This window comes from Phalaenopsis equestris, unplaced genomic scaffold (genome assembly GCF_001263595.1).
Source record: "Phalaenopsis equestris unplaced genomic scaffold, ASM126359v1 Scaffold000789, whole genome shotgun sequence".
NCBI classification, from domain to species: Eukaryota; Viridiplantae; Streptophyta; class Magnoliopsida; order Asparagales; family Orchidaceae; genus Phalaenopsis; species Phalaenopsis equestris.
The window spans coordinates 263,862-290,239 of record NW_018165229.1 but is presented as its reverse complement, the minus strand read 5'-3'; the positions used below and the strand labels follow the sequence as shown (position 1 = coordinate 290,239).

At 33.5% G+C, this 26,378-nt stretch overlaps 1 protein-coding gene across 6 annotated transcripts in view; it reads right to left on the bottom strand.

Moving 5' to 3' along the window:
* Positions 1-13,540, bottom strand: part of LOC110031225 (F-box protein At4g00755-like) — a 24,809-nt gene extending 11,269 nt beyond the window's left edge. For 2 of the 6 annotated variants that reach the window (XM_020734322.1, XM_020734319.1), the window contains exons 1-3: positions 13,268-13,540; positions 6,823-7,203; positions 6,610-6,743 (exon numbers count right to left, since the gene is read on the bottom strand). In XM_020734322.1, the coding sequence (XP_020589981.1) occupies positions 6,610-6,743; positions 6,823-7,203; positions 13,268-13,400 (648 nt within the window). In that variant the 5' untranslated portion in view covers positions 13,401-13,540. The remainder of the gene's footprint in view (positions 1-6,609; positions 6,744-6,822; positions 7,204-13,267) is intronic. The other 4 variants (XM_020734323.1, XM_020734324.1, XM_020734325.1 and 1 more) reach the window with 4 other exon arrangements.
* Positions 13,541-26,378: the final 12,838 nt, after the last annotated feature.

Genomic DNA, 26,378 nt, shown 5'->3' with positions numbered 1-26,378 from the left:
TAAGCTTTTACATTTAAATCAATTTTTATAACATAACTTCTTATATTTTATCTTTTCTTGCACATTATTATTCAACCACCAATTATTTTTATTTATAAAAACTTTATCTTTTGATTCTCCAAACACATCTTTTGCTACTTGTTTAAAAGTGTTTATTACTTTATCCCACATAACATTTGCTTCTTCGTGAATGTCCCAAATTTTGAAATCTTGAATTTTACTCATAAAAATAATTTTATTTGTGTCTTTTAAGTTTCTCCATCTAATTCTACGGTGATGAGTCCTAGTATTTTTTATTTTACAACTCTTAATCTTAAAATCTAAAACAAATAAACGATGTTGGGTACTTAAATTTTCACTTGGAATGACCTTATAATCTTTACAATCGCGACGATCTCTACTTCTCATAAGAAAATAATCAATTTGTGTTTTATTAGATCCACTCTTATAAGTAATAAGATGTTCATCTCTTTTCTTGAATAAAGTGTTAGTAATAGTAAAATCACACACTAAAGCAAAATCTAAAATAGCTCTACCTTCTTCATTACTTACTCCAAAACCGTAGCCACCATGAATATTTCTGAAACCTTCTACCACTCTACCGACATGTCCATTTAAATCTCCTCCAATAAAAATTCTTTCTTCAAGAGGTATCATTTGTATTAAGGTTATAATTCTATCTCCAACTCTATTAATTTTTACAACATTATCTTTCAAACTCTTATCTATAATTACACCTACAGCATTTCTAGTGCGACACTTACCAGAATACCAAAGTTTAAAACCTAAATTATCAATCTCCTTAGCATTTTCTCCAACCCACTTAGTTTCTTGAATACATAAGATATTAATTTTTCTATGAATTATAATATCAACTAATTTCATTAATTTACATTTGAGAGTACCTATATTCCAAGATTCTATCCTAATATTAATTTCATTAGTTTCATTGACTAACTTCTTTACCCGCATTTGCCCGTAATGTGGGAACCCTTGCTTATTTAACACTACACCCGAGCGCCGGTATAGCGACCCTTGCACACTTTTCATTGTATTCAGGTTATACAGCGCGTCGCTTACAGGGGACGCCCTAGAACTTACATAATGATCAAAAGAATTCATGTCATGATTTTTTTTCGACAAGTTTAACGTAAAATGAATGCTGTAAAAAAATGATAATTGAACTCTACAATTTCATTTTATTAGGACTTTTCAATATTTACACTTTTTTTAATTAGGGCCTTTTTAATAATTTGAATTAGCTTTTATTCAAGAAATCAACGCAGGGGTAGCATCAAAATTCTATTTTAAGGTACATTCATTTTCATTTTTTTTCTATTTCCTTTTATAAGGCTTTTATATTTTCATCTTAATTCACAGTTACAATAGTGTACTTATCTAGTATCATAAATAAGTGACTTTTGTTATTGACATATACATTTATTTTAGTTGATTTTTCTTTAATTTTTTTCAATCATTAAAATATTTGTTAAATTTTCAAAGTGAATACATGTACAAAACATTTGGAAAACAATAAACATTCATTAATTTGGTATATATGATCCTGATTTAATCATTTAAAACATGAATGCAATTTAAAAAAATAAAAAAGTTGATACAAGTAGAAAAATAATTACTCATCTCAGCGCTTAAATAATTTATTTTGCCTCTTAAATGATTTATTTTATTATTTCCCCTTTGTTTCTCATTTTACAACCATCCTAACTCCTTCCCTTGATTCTCCCACACCATCTAGGAACTTTAAATCGGTGTCATTCCGTACCGGAGCCTCCCAAACTCTAAATTTTAAGGGATTTTTTTTCCACTTCTAAACATAAATTCAAATAACCTACTTTGACCCAATCAAATATTATTTCATAATAATAATCAACTTTGACCAAAGTGACTACAGTACTGTGAGCCGTACCTCTACTAAATCCACCTCAACCGAACTTGGGCTTCTTTCCATTGGACCCCTCTGATTAATTCACGTGTTCTCCTTCATCAATATTCTTCCTCTTGTGCATATCTTTATGTTTTTGAGTAAGATGATAGTCAATCTCTATCTGTCATGCCCGTTCTATCAACACTGAATAATCATCAATTCACACAAATGACAGAATGATAGAATCCTTCAATCTAGAAAGAAACTTATAACACTTCTCCGCAGCAACAAGTAGCTACGGTGCATACCTCAATAATACAGTGAACTATGCTTCATACTTCATAGTTGTCTTCTATCCTTTGCATCGACCAAAACTTGTCTTGCATCTGTCTTCGAGCATATAATCTCTGAAAAGCTCTACATCCTTCTAACTTACCATCATGTTGGGTATGTCCCCTAACCTATCTTGATGCTGCCCACGCCACCACCTTTCTGCTTCTCCATATAGCACAAATGTAGCTAAAGTTACTTCTTTCACTCGGACAAGCTAAGCTTTCCAAAATTTTCTCTATATGCATCAATTAGTTCTTTGTTTCAATCGGATCTTCAATTCCCTTAAACAAAGGTGGACACAGCTCTTCAAATTATTTTAAGTACTTATCCACAACAATTTATTCACTCCTACCAAGATGTGACCCGGATGCCTAAATAAATTGTCATCGTCATCATTATCTAGGTCAGTGCATTCGTGTTCACATTTATAGTAGGCAGTATTTTATCATTTTCTATCGGACTTTCCTCTTCTATAATCTCAAGTATGTCTCATCACCTGAATGTATATAATCAGTTAATTAGATTTAGCTTAAATTTTTAATTATATTATTATTAAAAAATTCCTTGTGATTATCATATTGGCTCTTTCATTAATATTGTATTATTTAAACTTTAACCTTGTCTTTATTACCACTTTCCCGGGTTATGAAATTAACCAAGGGAAGTACACACGGTCGAACGATGGAATTTATTTTTCAATATTCATTTTCTATAGCTAATATTTAACAATTGAAAGAATAATTATAGAAAAAAGATTAAATTAAAACAGTTATAAATTTATCTTAGATCAAGTTGTTTGCATCTTTCATAAATATTTTCTCTTCTGTCACTCATCTTTTAATTAATTAATTAAACATGTATTAATTTAAAATAACAACAAACTAACTAAAGCCAGTTAATACTCATATTTTTAAACTACAGTAACGTGACAAAAAGAGAATGATATGCATGCTAGACAAATATATTATAAACCAATATAAAAATAGTAGACAAATTACTTTTTCAGATATGTTTTGTCACGATAATTCATAATATTCAACGTGTTTTACCATATTAGTAACATATTTATATCATTTTATATATGTACAACCGTCACAAGAACATCGTCTAAAATTATGTCAATTAATATACATAAATATTAATAACTTTTTTCATTTACATGCAATGATACCTTAATGTTTCCCCACTAGTACGATATAGATGTGAACTTCATTATAGTCAAGCATACACATGCAAGCATATTATGAAAATCATTATTTAATAATGAATATTTTATTCTCATTGGTATAGTTTGTATAACATATAATATCTAAGATAATTTAAACAATATTGAGTACACATATCATTCCTATAATACAAACAAAAATTTTAAAGAATCATAAATCATGAGTTTGTAGTGATTTCAATATAACTAGTGACATTAACAATAAATGCAATTGGTTTATGAAAAACAAAAATATTACTATAACATAAAAACATGAATACTCATCCCACTGTCGTATGCTTATTTTTAGATTTTCAATCTTTTCTTCAACTTTGCATTTTTTAATTTAATACCTATAAAAATATTTATAATATTTAATAAATGCTTAAGTGGTTATTTTACGCAAATATCAACTCCCAATTTTTTTGATTTGATATACACTAATCCATTTAAATCATAACATCATAGATTCTATTTATTTTATAGTTATCTTTATTTAATATTATACATGTGTGTGCATATATATTACTTCCAATGTAGTTAATATAATTCAATTTACCTTAAAATTACCTCACTTAATCTCCTCCTTTGATGCACAACTGTCTATCTTGATCACTTCTAGTCTTTACATTGATTGTTTGTCTAATTATAGTCAAAATTTTTAATTGATATAATTTAAAAAACAATTGCTAAAATAAAATAATAATTTTTATATTTCAGACATAAAACCCGTAAACTATACCTCCTCAAAGGATCCGACATTCTTTCAGCCCTTTGCATGGTTTGGCTTCTCGCTTGCACGCAGAGTCGTTCGACAAGTTCCTTCCTTCTTCCACTTCTTCTGCTCGATGCTCCTCCTCTTGCTTCACACTCAATGAAATTAAGTATCATGTCTCACTGCGGGCATTGTCATCTTCCTTCTTCTTCGCGTGAGATGTTTCCCTCGCTTACGCCATTGTCTTCCTCCAGCTTAAATTGCAATCTTCATCACCCTTGTCCCTTGATATAATATATGTGGGAAAGCCCGAGCCTGTGATCATCAATCTTCTGCCTTGATGTTCTCCTTCCTTGAATTCAAAAACTGCACCAAACCACAATCTAGGGCACACAATGGATCACGCCCCAAGCTTTGTGTCGTTGTTTCTGCTAGCGATTCAACTGATCACTCTCTAGTAAGTCTTCCTCGCCGCACAAATCATATGTGTGAATGGTTCTTCAACGTCGTTACCTTCAATCTTGTTCGAAGGCGTTATCTATTTCATGCTTGTCTCCTCACACACCACTCTGGTCTCTTCTTGGGTTATCAGTTGTTTTGTTTAGAAACATCATTTTCATTTTTTTTTTTCCTTATAACGATGAAGTATCACATCCCATGCCTCCTCACTTGTAACCCCTTACCTCCTCAGTTGTAACGCTCGAGTTAAGGGAAATATTTGAGTGTTTTATTGCCACCGAGTTTGAAAGCAAGGAACAAGAAAATATGAGATATTTTCTAGGTATAGTTGTCGCAAAGTCCAAGAAAGACATTCTTAAATCACAGAGGAAATACATCCTAGATTTATTAAAGGAAACATGGATGATTGAATGTGAACTTGTTAAAATCTAATGGAACCTAGCCTAACACATTAATAGCCTAATCAAGGAGAAGAAAGCATATCTATAGATAAAGAAGATATCAAAGATTGATAGGAAAATTTAGCTATCTGTCACATAGTAGATCCGATATTGCATATTATGTCAATATTGTGAGCCAACACATTAATAGCCCAATGAAGCACATTTGGAGATGATGCACAGGATTTTAAAATTTCTCAAGGAGTCTCCTAGCTATAGATTAATTTTTGAGAAAATCAGAAACAGAAAGGTAGAAGTCTACAAAGATGCAAATTGGGTTAGGAAAATCATTGTCAAAAGGTCCACCACAGGTTACTACTATAAATGGGAAAATCTCCTTACATAGAGAATTAAAAAACCAAGTTTTTGTTTCTAGAAGCAGTGCGGAATCAGAGTATAGGGCACTCGCCTTAGGAATCTATGAAAGGATTTGAAATCAAAGATTATTAGGGAATTAGGGTTTACCTCCAATAGGCCTATACATACGTTTTGTGACAATAAAGCAACTATCAATTTTGTCAAGAATCTTGTGTATCATGACAGGAAACATATTGAAGTTGATAGAAACTTCGTTTATAAAAAAAATTAATGATCGAATTATACAGCTAAGCTATATACCGACACGCTAACAAGTTGTTGATGTCTTCACCAAAGCTCTTCCTTTGAGTTCCTTCTCAGATTTAAATACCAAGCTCGATCTCTACAATATCTAAGACCTAGCTTAAAGGGAAGTGAGGAAAATTAGGAAGTAACTGACTGCTTCCCTGGGTGGGCCCCTACCAATCATGGGAGATTGAATTGATAGAAAACTTTGGAAACTCCTTTATTAGTTTTATTCTCCTCTAATTTATGTTCTTATTTTTTTTTATTTCACAATTACTTCCTTTCAAAATTTAGATTAGATATATTTGAAGTGTTTGTAAATTAGAAGAGATTGGTTTCCCTATATATATATATATGCACCTTCCACGTGAATAACGAAGTTAAGTAATTATTCCTCCCCACACCTATTTGCAACAATAATTAACTTTTTAAAAGTGAAAATCATATTTTTGTGCATAATTTTATACCACCATAGAGTTACAAATGTAAATATCAATGTCTAGATGTTAGAAATGCAAATAGATAAGAATTGTGTGCTATGTATGTAAATTTTTCTTTTTTATTTTGCTATAATCTTAGAAAAATCTTAACTTTGTTAAGTTTTAGAATTTATCAAGAACAATTCAAAAAGCCAGCCCGAAAAAGTCAGTAAGGCAAATGGTGTATAAGACTGTGAAGAATAAAGTGAAGACCCCTAATGATTGTTAGAACTCCATAATAGCACCTCTAATTGTTACACATAAAAGGCAGGGTATCTCCATCCAATTCATCCACGAGATTAGTAAACCCTCTCTAAATTAAAAAGTCCAAAAAAATAATAACTACTAGAAGGCTAAAATAGAAGCCATTTAATAAACCAGGTAATTGCTTTTTGAATCCTTCGATAGTAGCTTCTCACAAAATGTAAGAACAAACATGACAGCCCTAAGGATTGCATTAAAATAAAGTGGTTTAATGTAATTATATTTACCTCTACCATTGAAAATTCTGGAGAAACGTAAGTCCAAATGAAGTCCTCTGCCAACAATTCTTCAGGGGTTGCATTCTCATTCCTCATATGTCCGAGTCTAAAGCGACATTTGGATGCACGGCAATAGAACTCTGCTGATAAATAAAATACAATCAAATGCAAGAAAGCAAAACATACTAAGAGATGTAAATAAACATAATGCATGAAACTCACCTTGCGGTAGTTGTATTTTTATCTCATGAATAACACAAAGCTTGCAACTTAACCTGAAAGTTAGTGTAGACTTCCTCTTGTTGGACCAGAAAGAAGAGAACATGTTTGGACCTAAATAACCTGGCAACATAGCATTAGTGTTGGAAGCAGAAATTGATTCCACGCCAGTTTCTGTAAAAAACCTGGATGAAACACTGCGGTAACCAAAATAAGCAAAAATTCTGTGCTCGCTTTCCATAGTATGCCACTGACCAGAGCAATTAGAACCAACTTTTTTCACAGCAGTAGTTGACAAACCTCCTACTTCAATAGCACGTACAAAACATGATATCTCTGGATTCGTTCTTAAGCATAGCCTTTTGCAAAAGCCATTTGAAATCACTGCAAAACAAATGTAAGTTTATTTTGATCTTCTCCTTCAAAGTACTAACTAGTGTCTTACAGTTCCAGGCTGCAGTAAATGAGGGTTTTGAATAGAGGTTTAGCATGCAACTTCAACTTTGATATATCCGGGTCATTCTTAACATAACTTCTATGCAGTCCGAAATCATTATTTAATTATCTCCACCAACAAATGGAGACAACCTAACAATTCCTTCATACCCACTTTTTTATTCTTCTTAGATAATGGTATATTTCATGTAGGATTTAGAAGTTAGAATTATCTTCTTTTTCTCTTTATTTTAACAAGTTGCTTCAGTTGTTCTGCAAGTTTGGTAAATCTATAAATAAAGGTCTCCTGTATTCTATTACTATGGTGGTGTAGAAAGAACAATTGCGTGTATTTGGCAGTGTGTGCGGTCATAAACCTATCAAAGCCACCAACATCCAATTCATTTTGACAGCTTTTTTCAATAGTAATGTTGTAATTTTTTTAATTATCTACAATCATCGAAATATGCAACTAGAATTGATTTAGAAGTCAGCAGAGAAGTAAGAAAAGAAATGGAAAGTGAGATAAAGAGGAGAGGAGAAGAAGACACGTATTATTACACTCAACATATCGAATAACTCAAAAGAATGCTGATTGTGATGCAGAAACAATTTTTTATGATAATTTAATTTAATGATGGTTTAATTGACCATTAAATTGATTGACCTTTTCTGTTCTTCCTTGAATCTATCAAGTATGAATGTTTAGATCTGACAAAGCAATTAAACAGGAAAAGGCAGCTGTAAAGGGGAAACGACAGAGATGAGGTGAATATTAATTAATTCCATCAAGTTTGATATACAATGAGAAGTTTCTATAATGTTTTCTTTGTATAGCGATTACATAAGCAGTGTTAGTTATAAATGAAGGGTTTAGATTATCCTGATTGTTGGAGATGAGTGGGTGTGATACGGTGACAGTGGGAGTGGCTAAGGGCATGCCAGCAAAATAGTAGATGAGCAAATTTGTCCGTTATTAATGCCGCTCAAGTTGAGGGTTGGAGCATCAACTTGTCTCATAGAAGATGATACCTAAATATGAAGGCTGTGAAAACCGATCCGGATATCAAACTGTAAGAAAGAAAGGTTCAAAGTTTATTATCCTGACCGGAGTTGAACCAGATGATGTAATAAATATTAAAATTAATTAAATATTATCTAAATGATGCAATAATGATGTAATAATAATATATAAAAAAGATAATAAAATACAATCACAAATACTATATTCAATTTTAAAATTTTAAACTTCAAACTACTAACATATTTTTGAAGTCATCATTAGATGATCCATTGAAATGTTGAAGTTCATTCTTCTAAAAAACTAATCCTTTGAAACTAAAATAAAAAATAATTAGTTTATAATAATGAAGAAGTGCAAACTGTCATGAAATTTTACGTTTAGCTTTTCCGAAAAATATCATTGCATTATAGAAGAAATCTAAGCCATTAAGCCATTTTACAACTAGATTTTTGGGGCTTTATGTGATTATAAATTAATGTTATGAGTAGGATCAAACGGTTGGTTTTGCTTCTGATTCAAATTTTATGTTACATCTGTTGTTAGGATGGGAGGATTGGAAAGCTAGGACACGGTTGCAAAGTGAGATAGTGGCCCGTGATGGAGAGCATGCAACACCAAGCTCCCTAGTCATCGAAGTCAACGTCAACGTGACTCCGGGAGCCTCAGCCATCGTCGAAACAAGGTTTTCAATCGTGTAGCCTGTGATTTCTCCGACATCAAAAACAACACAAAGGACGCTAAAGAAAGATTAGCAGCCATGAAAAAGCTTCTGATGTAAGCAATCTCGCCATTCTAACCGACGTCGTCCACCTCCTCTTTGATGTCGTCGCGTTCGCCATCTTCTCTCCCTCCGTGCTTCAAGTTGAGAAGCACGATTTTCAAAAGAGGGAATCGGCTTGCTAGTTTGTTGGTTGGCAGTTTGACAACACAAACCTCTTCTATGTGTTTCAGACCAGAACAACTCCCGATTCGCGTTTTAACCAATTGGGTCGATCGGTCTAATTTTCTAAAATTTGCTAAATAGTGAGAGATTCTCAGTGAAAATATTTGTAATTTGAATTTGCAGCGTAATATGTTCTCCTGAGATTTCCTTAGCATTGATACAACTAGGAATACAGTGATAGTTGACCTCAATGAGATTAGTTCTTGCATGGATTATTAGATTATTAGCTTGTGCTATAGCCGATATGTTGTCACAAAATAAGGTAGTCGACATTGATACCAGGGACAAACTCACGGAGTAAGTACTGTGGCTAGATGATATCGGTGGCAGAGGTGGCAGAGGCTCGATATTCTGTCTTGACTGAGGATCGAACATTGTAGATTATTTCTTGATGGCCCAAGAGAAGGGTAATTCATCATGGTAAGCACATTAGCCGATGGTAGACTTCTTGTTGGCAGTATCTCTTGCCCTGTCAGATTCAAATTAAGCTAGAAGTTGAAGGTTGGCACAAGTGATAAGTAGGCCATAAGTTGTTGTGGCTTGTATATAAAGAAATTGGTCTCAGATTAAGCATCTTGAATATGTAATGGGTTATTATAATAATTCTGAGATGATTGTGGGTTAATTGCTGATGAAAAAGATGTCTACCACATAGATGATGATATAAATTTGGATTTTGTTGTTGCGATAAAGCATAAGAAAGGGGTTAGCAAAACCGGTGATAAAATTGTGAGCTTGAAGATTTGGAAAATGTGTTAAACCATTGTCGTGGTGCTTGTTGAGGCAATAGAGTTCTTTTTCAATCATGAATAGAGTAGTGGAGATCATGAAATCCATGTGGTTGTTGCATATATACTACTTTGGGGAGCTCTCCATGAATAATGCATTGTAGTTGCAAAGTTGAATTACATACCAGTTGTGATAAAATGCTATCGTGAGAAGTATGAAAATTGCTAGCATTTCGGTTTTGCCCAAATAAAAATCTTCAACGACAATTTTATAATTGGTAGGATAAGGTGTTGAAGAGAATGAATGAGATATGTTAAATATATTCTTAGGTTTGAGATGACTTATTTTTGCTCAGGTAAGCCTTGGGTGTCCAATGTGGACGAGTTTAGAAATTTGTGTGGTGTGAATGTTCGTGAAGTTATTGAATGAAGGCGGAGATAAGGGGTGAAGAAGAGGTGGGTTATTAGTGACTGCGAGAGTTTGAAGTGGTGGTTGAAATGTTGAGGAAGAAGTTAAAATAATTGGAGGTGTGTTGGCTATGAGTGTAGTTGATGTGTGATGGATACAAGGATAGTAGGTAGGTCAAGCAGTAATGGCTGCTGTAGAGAAGAATTTGTAGTTTAATGGCCGTGAAATAATCCTTCATTTAAAGTGACATGACGAGAGATAAGTGTTTTATTAAGTATTGGACAGAAGCGGCGATAACCTTTAAGGTTAATGATATAACCAATAAAATTACATGGAAATGAGCACAAAGCAAGTTTATTTAAGGAGTATGGTTTGGGCTAAGGGTAGCATTGACAACCAAATGTCATTAGGTGTGATTAGCTTGGTGAATGTTTGTATAGGCATTGATATGGTGAAATATTTTTTGTTATAGGAGAAGGGAGCGGTTTAATATGATAAGCGGATATTAGAAGTTCATCAACCCATATTTGGAGGGGAGATTGGTAGTGATAATGAGAGCACATGTTTTAATTAAATGATAGCATGCACTTTTAGCAACACCATTTTGTTCAGCTGTAAGAGGGCAGATGCATTCATGTAAAATAAAAAAAAAATTATTGAAGAGTGATAAGAGTTGTTTATGGTTGTATTCACCACCACCATCTAATTGAAGAGTTTTATTGGGGTTGAGACTTGACGCTTTGCCATAGTTTTAAACATAATAAATATAGATAGTATTTCATCTTTAGTTTTCATTGGGTAGAACCATGTGTAATGAGAATAAATATTGATAAAGATAATATTAGTATTTATATCCATGAGGAGAAATCACCGGGGAAGGGCCCTATACATCTGAGTGAATGAGAGAAAGAGATGTAGTAATATGCGATGAATATAGGGATTACTTTTAGCTAGTTCATAAGGACTACAGTGGGGTAAAGAAGAAGAAATACATATATTTGCATTGGATTTTTCAAAATAGATAACATGGTTGGATAAGTCTGTCCAAACCTACGATGTCAAAGATCGATGGTAACAATATTGGCAAGGAGTGTTGATTTGCATAAAGTGAAGGCTAATGAGGATCGAAACAAGATGAAGTAGAATCCATTACAACAGGGTTCTTTGATGAGTGTTTATTTGTCTTCTAACCCTTTATTTCATATCCATAAGAGTTGAATGAAATCATGCATGTGTTGTTAGATGCTAGCCTATTAACAGAGAGAAGGTTATAAGATAAATGAGGCATATGATGTCAATAGGAGAGGAGGATCCTATGGTGAGGGGTGGGCAAAATGTCTCATTTAGTTTCAAAAAACAGTAAAGTGTCTCCATTTTGGAGTGTAACTGTTTTGTGGCTTGATATGGGTAGGGATTGTTTAGCTAAGTGGAGCTCAAATTTAGATGAGATGCGGCTTTAGAGTCTAAAAATAATTTCATTATTTTGCAGAGCTAGAACAACAAACAAAGCGGATAATTTTTGTTGAATTGTAAGTTGGTGCGATGCCAACAACTTATAGTTGAGTGTCCCCATTTACCACAAATTTGGTATTCTACTTGTAAGTGAGGTGAGAGTCAACCTTTAGGAGAGTAGTGTTTGTATGAGAAATTCTCACTATTGCGGGTGAACCATACTAGATTTTTATTATTGAGTGCTTGAATAGGAATAGATTAGGTTCCAATGTCGGTTGGTTGTGAGGGTAGAGATTCCTTGGCTACTTTAGTGATTACGTTCGTCTCCACACTGCAGTGGAGGGAATACAGGTCGTCAATGCTTACGGGTTGTAGATTGATTCATATAAAAGTTTTAAATGCCAAATATAATGGTGGCCGGTCATTTAGTGTATAATATGACATGCTTTGTGTCAAGTGGAGAAGAAGCAAAGACAATAACATCAACTGTCGCTTTTATGCAATAGAGGTATTATTTCATTGATTGATGCTTATTGGAGACGTTATTAATTTTTTAGTTGAATGAATTTGAAATGATTGGTATATTGTAGGCATTGATTAATAGTAGTCTAGATCTAGGTGCATGAGTACAGGATAAAGAAGGAAAAAGAGGTGTTGTGATGGTAGAGAGAAGTGATGCGACTAGATTTTGGTTTATACGGCTCTAGGATTTAAAGCTGGGATTAAGGATAATGATGTCAATAGGTACTATGAAATGTTTGGGTTGAGGTGGAATAGTTCAATCTAAGTATCACTCAAATTTGTTTGTATGGAATAGTTTGATGATTTGTGATCTTCTGGCCATGAGATTATGAACATTCTTCATTTGATGTAGACGTGATACAGTTGGTCATAGTAATTAATAATGGCAAAGATATAGAATGGGGTGTGGAGAGGTATTATGTGGAGAGATATCATGAAGAAGTGAAAATGAGAAAGAAGAGCAAAATGAATGAAGGGGAATAGTTAAGCCTCTTGACACATCAGCTCTGATACCGTGGCGAGACAATGAAACAGGAAAAGGCAGATTCATAAGGGGAGACTATAGAAATGACATAAACATTAATTCATTCCATCAAATAAGATGTACAGTGACATATATTTATAACGCTTCATTTGTGATGTAAAGATAAATTTCAAAAAGATACTAGGGGCGGAGTTGCTATCAAAGAGTAAATATAAAGGATGGTTAAAAGACCACTCACTCAATTACAAAAAAAAAAAAGGACTTTTAGAACCGGTCATGCATTAAAAAGGAATAAAAAATGAAAGCAAATTGAAACTTCGTTTAAATTATTAAATTTGCGGTGTTCCGACACTAAATTCACTGAAAGGACGATGAACTTCAAAAAGAAAAAAACCGAAATCCAAGAATGACGATCGATGAACAAGATAAAAGAAGAGGATTTAGGTTAAACCAAATATGCGCCATGATTTAGAGAGAGAGGCCAAGCGGACGAGATCGGCGGGATCATCTAAGCACAGGAGAATAGCGGCGGAGAGATCCGATCCCAGACGCTCCAACAAATCCCCACCACTTTGCTCCTTCATAGTTGTTCACAAAAACACGGATCAGAAGATGAGCGCGCACCAGTGACGAATGAGAGGGAATTTGAGCCGCAACGCAGCGGGCAGTTTATTGAAAAATTATTGCATACGGACCAATCTCCATCGTTCACAGTAAAGGTGAATAAAGATGGCCCAATTAAAAAATTTGATGAACGGTGCTGCATATAGTGGTATGCAATAATTTTTTTAGTTTATTGGGGGCATTGGCATTTTGAAAACGCCGCGTCTTGTTTGGCAACCATGTCGGGGCTTCTTCTTCGGATCCATGATTACAGGTTATTCGATTTTCGGTTATTGAATAAACGCGTGTTGCAGGGTAGATCTCATATGTCATGTCAGGCTTCTCCTCTCCCTTGACCTGTCGTGCTTCTTCAAGCTCCATCCCCTCTCATATGTCCTATCATGCTTCTGTTACCTCTTCTTTACTCCTCCCCCCGATCTCTCGTAACAGATCTGTAAGTATATCATCCGTTTAACCGTCGACGGAATAGCTTTCGTAATGGTTCTTTTAGCTCTATGTTTTTGGAATTTGTTGGTTTGTACTTGTGTTTATGCAATTATTCATTCTTTGTTCTGCATTGTTATGATTGTATGGAGCAGCTTATTCCTTGATTTGTGATTTTTTGGCATTTTGAATGAGTTTGGCATAACCTATGTTTTATGTGTTTGCTGGCCTCGATAAGCCATGCAACCATGCTTTGTTCTCTGATGGATGCTTATGGCAAGATCGGTTAATTATCTTGGAATGATTTAGCATTGAGTTCAGATCTATTTCAATTGCTATATGTGAAGGAAGCAAAAGAGGTGAGGGGTAGTTAGTGATTGTGTGGTTTTTTGGCTCTCTGATTCGCATATCAGCCAATTTTTCGTGACTTTTTTGGCTATGTGGTTCACATATCAACCAAAGAAGATTTGTTTTTTTGTTGATCTGTTTGAATTGCTACTTTATTTTGTTATGGTGGTTGGACTTATGACACTTATTATGATGTTGAGGTTGGTGCAAGTGTTGTGGGGTTTTAGTGCTGGTGAATGTGTGGTTCGTTGGTGAGCCAGTGAAGGTTTGATGCGGATGGTTAGGGGTTGGTGATGATGGTTTGACTTAGGTAAGTCTGTCTCTCTCTCTACTGACTAGTGTTGGTGTCGGTGGTTGGTGGTTGGCTCTCTCTCTCTACTGATTAGTGTAGTTGATGTTGGTTGGGTGTTGATAATAGTGGTTTGACTTGGTTTAGCGTTGCTCTCTCCACTAATTAGTGTTGGTGCTAGTGGTTGGGTGTTGGTGCTGGTAGTTGGACTTGGTTGTGTGTGTCTCTCTCTACTGTTGGGTTTTGGTGCTAATGGTTGGGTGTTGGTGATGGTGGTTTGACTTAGGTGTGTGGGTCTCTCTGTACTTTTTGGTGATGGTGGTTTCTTGTGTTTCTTTGAAATTTTTTTTAATGTTTCAGTTTGATTTTTTTTTTAATTTTAGGAGTTTGTTTCTCTTGGCACTTCATTTTTTTATCATGTTCTTCGTTCTGTTGTCAATATGAGTATCTTTCTTGATCTATTTCGTTTATTAGTTCGAAAATGGCCAATACCGAAGAAGTAGCTTCATTAGCAATGTGTAATAAGGAAGCCACATACATATTTTGCAAACTATGCATTAAGAAGATTGACCTTGGAAATATGCCAACAACGTACTTTAACAAGAATGGGTGGCATAATATTGTGAAAAGGTTCAAAGAATTGACACGAAGGGAGTATGACAGACTAAAATTCAAGAACAAGTGAGATCAGTTAAAAAAGAATTGGAAGTTGTGGAAGGAATTTAAATAGGGATTCACAGAATTAGGTTGGGATTCTATCGAATGGATCATTGATGTTTCAGATGAATGGTGGAATGAGAAGTTACAGGCAATACATATACCTATAAATGCTTGTATTTTTTTTTGTCATGAATGTTATTCCATTTTAACTAATATGCTTCCCCGAACATTGCAGGCAGTCCTATCCATAAAAAAATCAAGGTGAGTGGCATTGAGTTAGACCCGGGAGATAAGTTGAACCTAATGTTTAGAGGGATTGTCGTGGCGGGCCTGCATTCGTTCTACCTAAAGTGAGCAGGGATTTGCAGGCACACCAAATGACTTGGCAACCGAGGAGGTTACTGGGCCAGGTGAAGGACCGAGCATAAAATTTAGGGACATTAAGTCCACATGTCAGTCAAAGCGACCAAAGTAGAGAAAAAGAAAAAGACGCTTTCATCAAAAGCACAATAGATAAGCTAAAAGAAGTATGGGAAGCTCAGTCTGGTTCTTCAACAGACACCACCATAGATCACTTTCTTGGAGGTTTAGATACGCATGCTGAAGTTTAGATTGATACGACATTCTATATAAACTTATTTTAGTTACTTGAGGACCCAACCCACAGGCAGATATGAATCTATGCCCCGAGTTTCGTGTCCAATACTTATGTTCATCTATGGAAAAATGATTTTGTGATGTCACTGTTTGTTGGCTCATTTTTTTGCTATTTTTTATTCAAATCCTTTTTCATTCCTTTGCAAATAAAAAAATGTCGCCATATAGTTATTTCTGATATGGGGCAGTTACTATTCAGTTTTCTATATTTTCTCTTAAGAAAAATCTTTTGCAGAATGGATTGGTTGTGACTTCACCGAAGGAGAATTGTTGCAGTGATTATGATAATCTTGTACGAAAACTAGCACTCTATCGTGGATCGAACTCCATGCATGACATCATCCTTCATTGGTGATAAATGAGTCAGTGAGATGCTAGAAGGACATCCTATAAGGACAACCTATAAGGTTCAATAATAAATTCGACATTTAATACCCATTCTTTGGATCTCCTCCACGAACATCATAACAACCATGGGCTCTACGGTTCCTCCAGAATGACTAAAAGGGATGTGTTAGTAATAACACTTTACACTCTATGGCATAATGAATCAATGAGAGGAGCGATGGAGCATTTCCAACATTCATATGAGACAATCAGCCGGTATTTTTCCATGGGTCTGAAAGCACTGGTCAGTTTAGCGCACTGATAATTAGGCCAGAGGATCCATCATTCGAGACGACTCATGAAAAAATTGCCAATCACCAGCGATACTGATTCCGATATTTTTTATATGTAGAATTTATGAAGTTGACACCACTACTTGAAGATTTTAATCCCACCTAGAATTTAAATTTCATGAAATTATTAAAATAAACAATTAGTTTATCAAAAAATTACAAAAATAACATTCAATTCATTTTTATTTACAAAACAAGAACCCAGTTTAAACCATATGTCAAATTCTCTCTCAATGATCAAAATTCAAAGAAAATTTCAAATCATATATTTCATTTTTGATCAAAAGTCCAATGGTGTGATGGCATGAATAAATGCATTGGTTGAATATTTCAAAAAGCTCACCTGGGTGCTAATTTTGTAAAAAGTGTGTTGACCTCATTTTTGGTTGAGGTCTAGTTTTTTTCTCTTTAAGCCTAGGGTCTAGCAATAGAACTTTCCTGTTGACTATTCCTAGAGGGCTAGAAAAGGAACCCTCACCATTAGAAATTCTAAACTCCTTTGTGCTCAACTTGAAGTTTCACATGTTGATCCTGACCTCTACTACTTAGTAGGTAGGGTCAGTATAGAGAAGCTCAAAGAGAGTCTCCATGTCAAGCCTTAAGACTAACCCTGGGTGGTTTGGTTTATGGTTAGGCTTGCCTGCACACACCTTCTCACATACCCCAAACTCTAGGACCCCTTTAATTTGGTCTCTCGACTCCTTTTGAAAAGCTCATATGGATGGACCCAAACCCCTAATCCTTGGCTAAGAGGGTTATGATCAGCATATTGAACATCCAAAATGAGTTCTTATATGGCTTGTATTGGTTTGGCATGGTTTCATGACTTACTTGTCCGTTCTAGCCCAAAATCACCAAATTACCAAAATACCCCTACAACCCTAATTTTTGCCAAAAATCCCAAAATTATCCAAATTTGTCCAAAAATAATCTTAAATCAATCACCACTACCTAAATTGACCAAAATTCACCAAAATCACCAAATTTCCAATATATCCCCAAAATTGCCAAAAATTAACAAAATGCCCCTCATAACCCAAAAATTCCCAAAAATTCCAAAATCATCCCAAATATTCCCAATTTCAATTTTTAACAATCACATTGACCCAATTTGACCAAAAGCCCTAAATTGCCCTAAAAGCCCCAATCTTGGCCCAATTGACCCCAATCTTGCCCGATTTCAATTTTAAATCTAAATTTAGTACCCCCAATCCCAATTTAAACAAAATTTAAGCCCAATTTGACCCAATTGTAAGCTCAATTTCACCCAAATCAAAAAGCCCCAATTTTGACCATATGTCTAAATCCACCAAATTGGCCTTCTAATTCAATTCAAGGCACTTGAAATCCTTTCCAAACACTTCATGACATCTTCCTATACCAGATTCAACATTCAATTAGCCCAAATTTTAACCTAAATTCAATCTCAATTTTAAAAACCCAAGTCCTTAAGTCATTCAAAAAGCTCAATTTTAATTAAAAGCCCATATGATGATTTTCCTCCCTACCATTCCTTTAATCTAAATCATTCCCTAAGTTCTAAATCCATAATAAAATCATTCCAAATCAAAAATCATGACAAAATTCACCAAAAATACCAAATAAATTTGAAATCCTTTCTCATGCAAATTGACCAAGCCAAGGATAAGCCATGAAGCCACTCCCAAGCCATAGGTGAGTCATGAGAGCCATGCCACATCAACATGCTATTAATGGCAAGGGGACAAACCACTTTAAAATACCCTTAAGATCATTTTTAACCCACTTCATGAAACACCCAAATCTCATGCTTATGGAAAATCACTTGGATAAGGACCTCACCATGTTGGTTAAGGTGAATCATCTGATTTCCCTCAGCATCCAAACCCTAAACCCTCCTTGGTGAGTGAACCCAACCCCAAACCATGACTTGACCCAAAATAGCTCTTCCCCCATTCCATTTCAATTCAATGCCTTTACACATGGCCAACCCCAATTGACTTCACCAAAATCAAGCCTTGACCTCCCTGAGTCAGATGACGACCCCTCCCTGGCCGGCCAGCTACTTGGCTGCCGGAAAATCCATGTCCAAAGGCTCCGCCTAGACTAAAACTCAAAATTGAACCCATCCAAGCTACCTCATTCCAATTGGACACTTGCACTCTTCTTCACTCCACCTAAGCAAGCTTTTTCACCCACCAATTGCTCATGATGGCCTCTCCTCCCCCCTCTATTTAAACTCACCCTCCGCGGCCAAGGGGGAAGAGCTTGAAATTCCTTGGGGTGACTCTGCCAATTTGCTCCCAGAGCTCCTTCAAGACCTCTGAAGTTTATCCCAACCATCCTCAAGCCCTCAAACTCACTGCTTGAGCTCAATTTTGGAGCTCAAAATCAAGCCCAAAACAAGACATCCCTATAGACTCCACTAAATCTAAATTAATTGCACCCACACCATCCCTTGAGTGAGAGAAGAAGATCCCCCATAGAAGCCCCATCACCAGACCACCCTAAGGTGGACTTTGATCAACACCCAAAATCGGTCTTGGTCGAAATCATACCTAGGCATTTCACCACAGCTTGAGGCTTCATCTAGGAGCTCTTTGGACTCAAGGAAAGCTTTTGGAAGCACCCAATCGAGGCCACACCTCTTGGGCAAATGTATTGAACACTAACCCTAAATCGAGCTTCATTTGATTCTTCATGCTTATAGAATTAATTTAAGACTTGATCAACCATATGGATATGTTCTCATAGTCAATACGAGTCTATAGGAACAAACCACACTTAAATTGGTTGAGTATCGATAGAGATATTAAGGTTTGAGTGTGGACAGTTCTCGGGCTAGGTATTTGGGGACGATGACCCACATCCGTCAGATCGCGCATGCAATGGATAGATACTCCAGATTACGTCGGACGAGAAGATGGGACGATACAGCGGAGACGCGTGGTAGCTGACTCAGGTGGCGGTGTCGAATGGGAGTGTGTTGTGTGCGCTTTTAGGATCTTTCTAGGTTGACGCGGTGTCGCATCACTTAAGTAGATAAATAGGGCTTTATTTTATTTATTTAATAGCCAGAACTTCAAAAATGCATATCTTTGTGTAGAAAAATCACAAAAAAATAAAATAAAAATACTCTCTTGCTCAGTAAACAGAGGAAAATAACGTGGGAATGATTTCATATTTTTTTTATGCATGTATGATTTTTAATTAATTAAATGGTGTTTTCCTTATTTGGATTATCCATTTGTATAGAAATTTCACCATGACATGACTTTTGGGGATTTGATTCTCTCTATCATGAGGGATCTTCCCTGATTTTTCCAAGGTATGGGGGGATCTCTAGACAGAGATCTCTATTTTTTAAGTATAGCATGCCTATTTTGGTAAAATAAGTATAAAAATTCAAATACTCATCATAAAAAAACAAAACTTATTCTGGTAGGTTTATTGTGGTCAAAGGGCCCTTAGAAAAATATAAACTTGATTAAAAATAACCCTAACTATCACAAACCCCTAAAAATGAAATAAAATTAATTAGGAATAATTATAAATGTAAATGACATAAAAATCATCCTCCACTTTTCTTTAATGATAGAGGAGCTCCCCATAAAAATTTTAAGTCAATTGGAGTTAATTTGACTATTCAAATGAATTAATTAAGTTAAATTACATTATTGGCATTAAAATAATTATAATAATTAAATACAACTAAAAAAATCACCAAATTGATTTTGGGAGCTCCTTATGACCAGAGGAATTTAAGAAAAATAAAATTAGAATTAAAATAAATACTTCATTTTTTAGCTATTTTTGAGCATTTAAATAATTAAAAATTAATTAAAAATCATTAAAATTGTAAAATTGTAAAAACATACAAAAATGTCACATTTGGCTTCCTGATCACTTGAAACTAATTAGAATAATTTTCCTAATTTTCTAAGTCAAGATATTAATTTTTAAAGGCTTAAAATGAATTTTCTTTAATTTTCTACTAAAATAATTCTAATAATTAAAATATAAATCACAAAAATATGATATTTGTTTCTTTGGGTTCCCTGGACTCAGAGAGATTTAATAAAAATATAAAACTTAATTTTCTACTTAAATGATATTTTATATTTAATTAATGCTTAAAATAAACAAATAATTGTATTAATTACATTAAATTTCAAAAAATAATGAAAATTGGTCCAAGTGGTCCTCTAACCTAGGTAAACGTCCAGTAATTTTCTTAAGGATAGAGGTTTTTTTTTTTATTGAGTTATTAAATTTTCATTGAAAATCCCTATTTTTGCATTAAAAATAATTATAAAATTAAATAAATTCAGAAAAATCACATTTTCTCCTCTAATGTTTTAATTAACCCATGAGTAGGGTAACATAGAATCTTCAAGTCATTTGAGTTCAATTTAATGAATTATAGGGTGTTATGGCCTTAAGGGCAAAAAAAGGTAATTTTAGAATTTAATGCTTAACTAATATTTAGGCTTAACCAAAGGGCTAAATTGGAAACAAATAATCTTAATTGATATGTTTTGATGATTGAAATATGAAAGGGATAAGTGGTAGTAACCAATCTCATTTTAGCCTTATAAATGATAAATTTGAAATTTCTTAAAATTAATGAAATTTGGAAGAATATTTAAATAAGAAAGATATTTAGGTGAAAGGTTTGATTTTGGAAGATCATAACTCACTGATTTTAAACCCCAATTGATGGTGTATGATTCATGATAATGATTTAGAACAAAAACATTTAAAATCCTTTTCTTAAAATTACAAATCTACCCATTAAGCTTTTAAGGGCTTAGTAGTGAGTCAGACTTAATCAAATTTTTGTTTCATGAGGTTTAGAAAATAGTCTATAATTAATTTAAAAACTTTTAAGAAAACACTACTAGCCCATCTTTAAAATCAAAGTGTTAAGTTTCTTAATTAGGTCAAATTGCCCCTAAAGGTCTTTACCTATGTAATTTATAAATAAAACATCAGGTGATTAATTACCCCATCCTTAGGGTTGGCTAGAACATCAGTTCATTGAGCATAAGGGTATGATAAAAATGAGTTTTTAAACAACATAATGAGTTTGAACAAACTCGGGACTTTTCAAGGGATTGTGAGATGTCCGGGGCCCGGTCCCTGGACCTTTCTCATACTCTTTTTGGATATCTTGAAGCATGACTAAACTCATTATGCCTTGCTTGAGAAATCATCTATACATTTAAATGAATAGGACCCACCAAGTTATGACATAGAATTTGGTAGGCCTATAATGAACCTATTTATAGGCTTTACTTGCTTGCAAATTATAAATGTTTACTGCAAAAGATTCTAAAGTTTTAGGTGGAGGAACAAGACTCGACATACACTCTTTTATAGTTTACAGTACCTTCTTTTCTTGCACTTTCTTTACTGTACTTTTCGTGCTTCTAAACTTGCATGTTAAATAATAATGTCACCTTGTATGTCAAAATTGAAAATTTTAGGATAACCACAAAATTCAAACTGAAACTCAAACTAAAATCAAACAAGATAAAATTCACCGCCATAACTTTTAAAATATGAGACAACTCAAAATTTAATCACAAAAAAAATAAAACAAAAAATTGCAACTAAATAAAAACTTTTATATTGGATGATCGGGAATCCCTCTGAGGAAGTAACCTATGGTTGCTAATGAGATTTCCCATGATCTAAATGAAAGTATGGAACTCATTGAATTAAGTTTAGTAAATTCATTTAGACTAAGTGAATCCGAAAGAAAATAGTGGTGTCGGAATGAGGGAGCCGTAGGATCCTAACCAGTGTCGCTCAAATCAACTTTAACATCCCCCATAATATTTAAATAACCATAACCATAGGAAATATTTGATTTGACATCAAGACTTGACACATTAGAAAACTTAAACACGCTACGACAAGGAGTTTGGAGCTAGCATTGTGGGCAGCACGACCATCTTCAATAGCAAAACATGTATACATCAGTTAAACCAGTCCTTAGAACTAAATAATTCATAGGACTTCGATGTTGTTTGCTTATGTGACTTAAATTCTCAACTTTTCTTTAGGCCTTTGTATAGTCCTGCTATATAATATAAGCCCTAACTCGTTTTAGGATTCTGAGATTGTCATTTGTCACAACCAAAATCCTCACATCTTCTAGGCTATTTGTGTGATTGTTTCACACAAATGAAACCCTAATTAATAAAATTGGCAGGATGAAACACTTAAATATTTCTCCTCTAAATTGAAGCCAAACATGTAAGATAGTTTAAGAAGTCATCGAGGTTCTCCTCAGGATTTGTGACATTTCTTAGTTCTTCTTCCTTTGGATTCCAAAAATAAATGTTTCAAATTTGAGCTATTCCTTTTTCACACCTCTTTGTCTAATCTCCTTTTAAAGTCCTATCCTTTGAAATTCTTGAAGATAATATTCCCTGATTTTTATCGAGAGTTTTTTTAAGTGACTTCGGTTATCTAAGATATAATTAACTATAAGGGCTTGCCTTTATAAGAAACTTTTCAAGAACCCAGCTTAATATAAACCCTATTTAATTTTTCATATTAAATAGGGGAACTTGTTGGCTTATAATAAAATGGTTTTGCAGACCAAATGGATGTCATATATTTTTTAGTTTATTTGATCGAGTCTCACCCTCAAGTCTTGTGTTTATCTTTCGGGATAGCTACATAGCTTGAGATGTAGTGCTCTTTCATTTGAATTATGAAAGATATGACATCAGTTTGATTTCATATATATATATATATATATAAATTAAATGTCTTTCCAAAGCGGGCGACGAGATTACGATTCCGGCGACCGATAGCTTTGAACGGGCAACTCCTCAACTTTTTAGCGCTAACAAAGTGTTATGTATGCAAGTATATCTAAGTATAAATAGTCTAATTTTTTATGTGAAACTTCTCTAACTACCATAATCATAAAAATTATACATATAAATTTAAAGGCGATTTTAAGGATTATTTAATCATCTCTAAAAAATTAATGTAAAAAAAATTAAATATTAGTAATAAATTCAATTAAGCTCAAAACTTTAGTAGGTTGTTCTTGAGCTTATTTCTGACAAATAAAGTAGCCCCATATAAATTTGAAGGCTAATAAGATTAATTTTTTCTTAAATTAATTATAAAAACTAGAATTAAAAATAAATTAAACTTCAATTGCTAAGAGCTAAAAATACACTCTAACCTCTTTGATAGTCACCTTAAGATCCTTTACTCTTTGATGAAGTATACACCTTATTAGGACAAGGGAGTTAGAAGTGGTGAGAGTTGACCATTGTGGGTCCTACTAATCCTAATACTCTTTAAGAATTTAAATTCACTTAAACAAAACCAAAAAGTAAAGTTTAAATTATACCTTTAATGTACTAATAACTCAAACTGGAATAACCTGATGATTTTAGTTTAAACACAATTCAAATTAAAATTTGAAACATTAAATCACTTAGAGACATACTCTAATAACCTCACACTCTAGTTTTGATTGCTACTTTATTGACTTAGATCTATTTTGAGAGAGATAAGATTAGAACTCAATGTCCATTTTTCTTTTTTTCTGTTTTTCTTTTTTTTTTTTGTTAGACCATGATAACCAATCGGACTGGCCTATTATTTTATATTATTTTGATCATTTGCTTTCTATTGTGTGTGTTACCCTTTTGTGTGCTCACTTAGAACACCTTTTTTGTTTGTTCTTGTACAACATGTTATGTTCCTTAAATAAGTTTTATATCTAACATAATCAAACAAAAAATAAATTTTGATAAATATTTCAATAAAATCAAAGTAAAGCCCCTTAGAAAAATAATCATAAGAAATCAATTGTAAACTCCTAGGATAAAGAACAAATTCAAGCATATCATATTTTTCTCTATTCCTTGCTTTCAGACACTCACCCACTATAAATGTAGGGGTCATTTGATCTTATAAATGTTTCAAATTTGAGCTATTCCTTTTTCACACCTCTTTGTCTAATCTCCTTTTAAAGTCCTATCCTTTGAAATTCTTGAAGATAATATTCCCTGATTTTTATCGAGAGTTTTTTTAAGTGACTTCGGTTATCTAAGATATAATTAACTATAAGGGCTTGCCTTTATAAGAAACTTTTCAAGAACCCAGCTTAATATAAACCCTATTTAATTTTTCATATTAAATAGGGGAACTTGTTGGCTTATAATAAAATGGTTTTGCAGACCAAATGGATGTCATATATTTTTTAGTTTATTTGATCGAGTCTCACCCTCAAGTCTTGTGTTTATCTTTCGGGAGGGGTCATTTGATCTTATAAAAAAGAGTGTCTCTTCCGTAGAGAATTATAACAACATGCTATTGTGTTTTCATGTCTTAGTTTGTACATGTATTACATGCATTGACTCGTATACCCATCTCTTAAACTAATAAAATATATTTAAAAATTACATAATAAAAATAAAATGCTTTAAAGTGTTGCATTATAATTTATTTATTTATACTTTTAAGTGTTTCATTAGTTATGTACATTGCATACTCATTTCTTAGAGTTGCTTGACCTAGTCGAGTAATCCCCACTAAATTCACTGAAATCTAAACAACAACCTTACATATCTCATTTGCACTTGACTGAATCACAAGGTTTTAAAATGTTAGATGGGTTAGTTAGTTACCTTTACCATGTAGGTTTTTAAATTCAAAAGAGTTGAGTTTGATTTCATTCATGAGCAAAATTGAAGCCTATAAATATAATTATACTATCTTAGACTAAGTTTGAGTTTCCTACTCGTATCAGTTGTCCTCACCTTAGTTGTAGGGTAGTATAATTTAATTTCTCTTTATTATGACATAATTTCTCATATCTATGGCCTTTGCTCAATTTTATTTTGAAGGATAAGTTAAAAATTAAATGAATAACATAAATTTTAAATTTAATTTATATGTAAAACGTAAGGCCTAATTGTTTGATAGTTTGAAGCTCCACTCAATATGTGATGCATAATATCTCGCATCCTCTGATATCCAACAAGAATCGTTTTAAATTTAAACTTATCACAATTGTATCTCTAAAATTAACACTCGTTAAAGTCGAACTTTGAAATCCCATAGAAATATAAGAGCCATCATTTTAATTGAAAATCTTTTTAATAGATGACTTCTTTATAATGTAATTAAGTACATGAATTTGCCCTTAAAAAAATCTATACCTAAAAAATAAAATAAATCAAGTCCCATCCAAATTAAATAGCAAAAACAACAACCCTTTATCCTACTAAGTGGGATCGGTTACATGAATCCTTTTTATTTATTGTGCCCTATTAAGTGTCATATTTTGATTTAGTTCTAATAAATTAAGATCTTTTTTTTACAACATGCCCAAGTCTTTTTAGGTCTACCTCTATCTTTTTTAATATTAGCCGAGTCTAAAGCATCTACTCTCCTAAGTGGATCATCAAGTGGTCAGCGTTTAATGTGAACAAATCATCTAAGAAGACTTTCTAATCTTGTCTGCCACTAGAGCTACACCAACCCTTTCATGGATATATTCCTTTTTCATGTTTGTCTCTAAGTGCCAATCCACTCATCCACCTAAGCATTCTCATGTCAGTAACATTTAACTTGATTTTAAGCTTCTTTTTAAAAGCCAACATTATGTGTCATAAAGCATTGCAGGTCTCAACACCATCTTATAAAATTTTTCTTTTCAAGTATAGGTGGTACTTTCTATCACAATATAGGTTCGATGCATTCCTCAACAAAAAGATTTTCTAAATTTTTATTGTTAATTCAAGTTTTTCTAGAACTCTTTCTTTAACCTTATCCACAAGAAGGATATTATCAACAAAAAGTATGCACCAAAGTACATCCTCCAGTAAATGTCCAATAATACCATACAAAACTAAAGC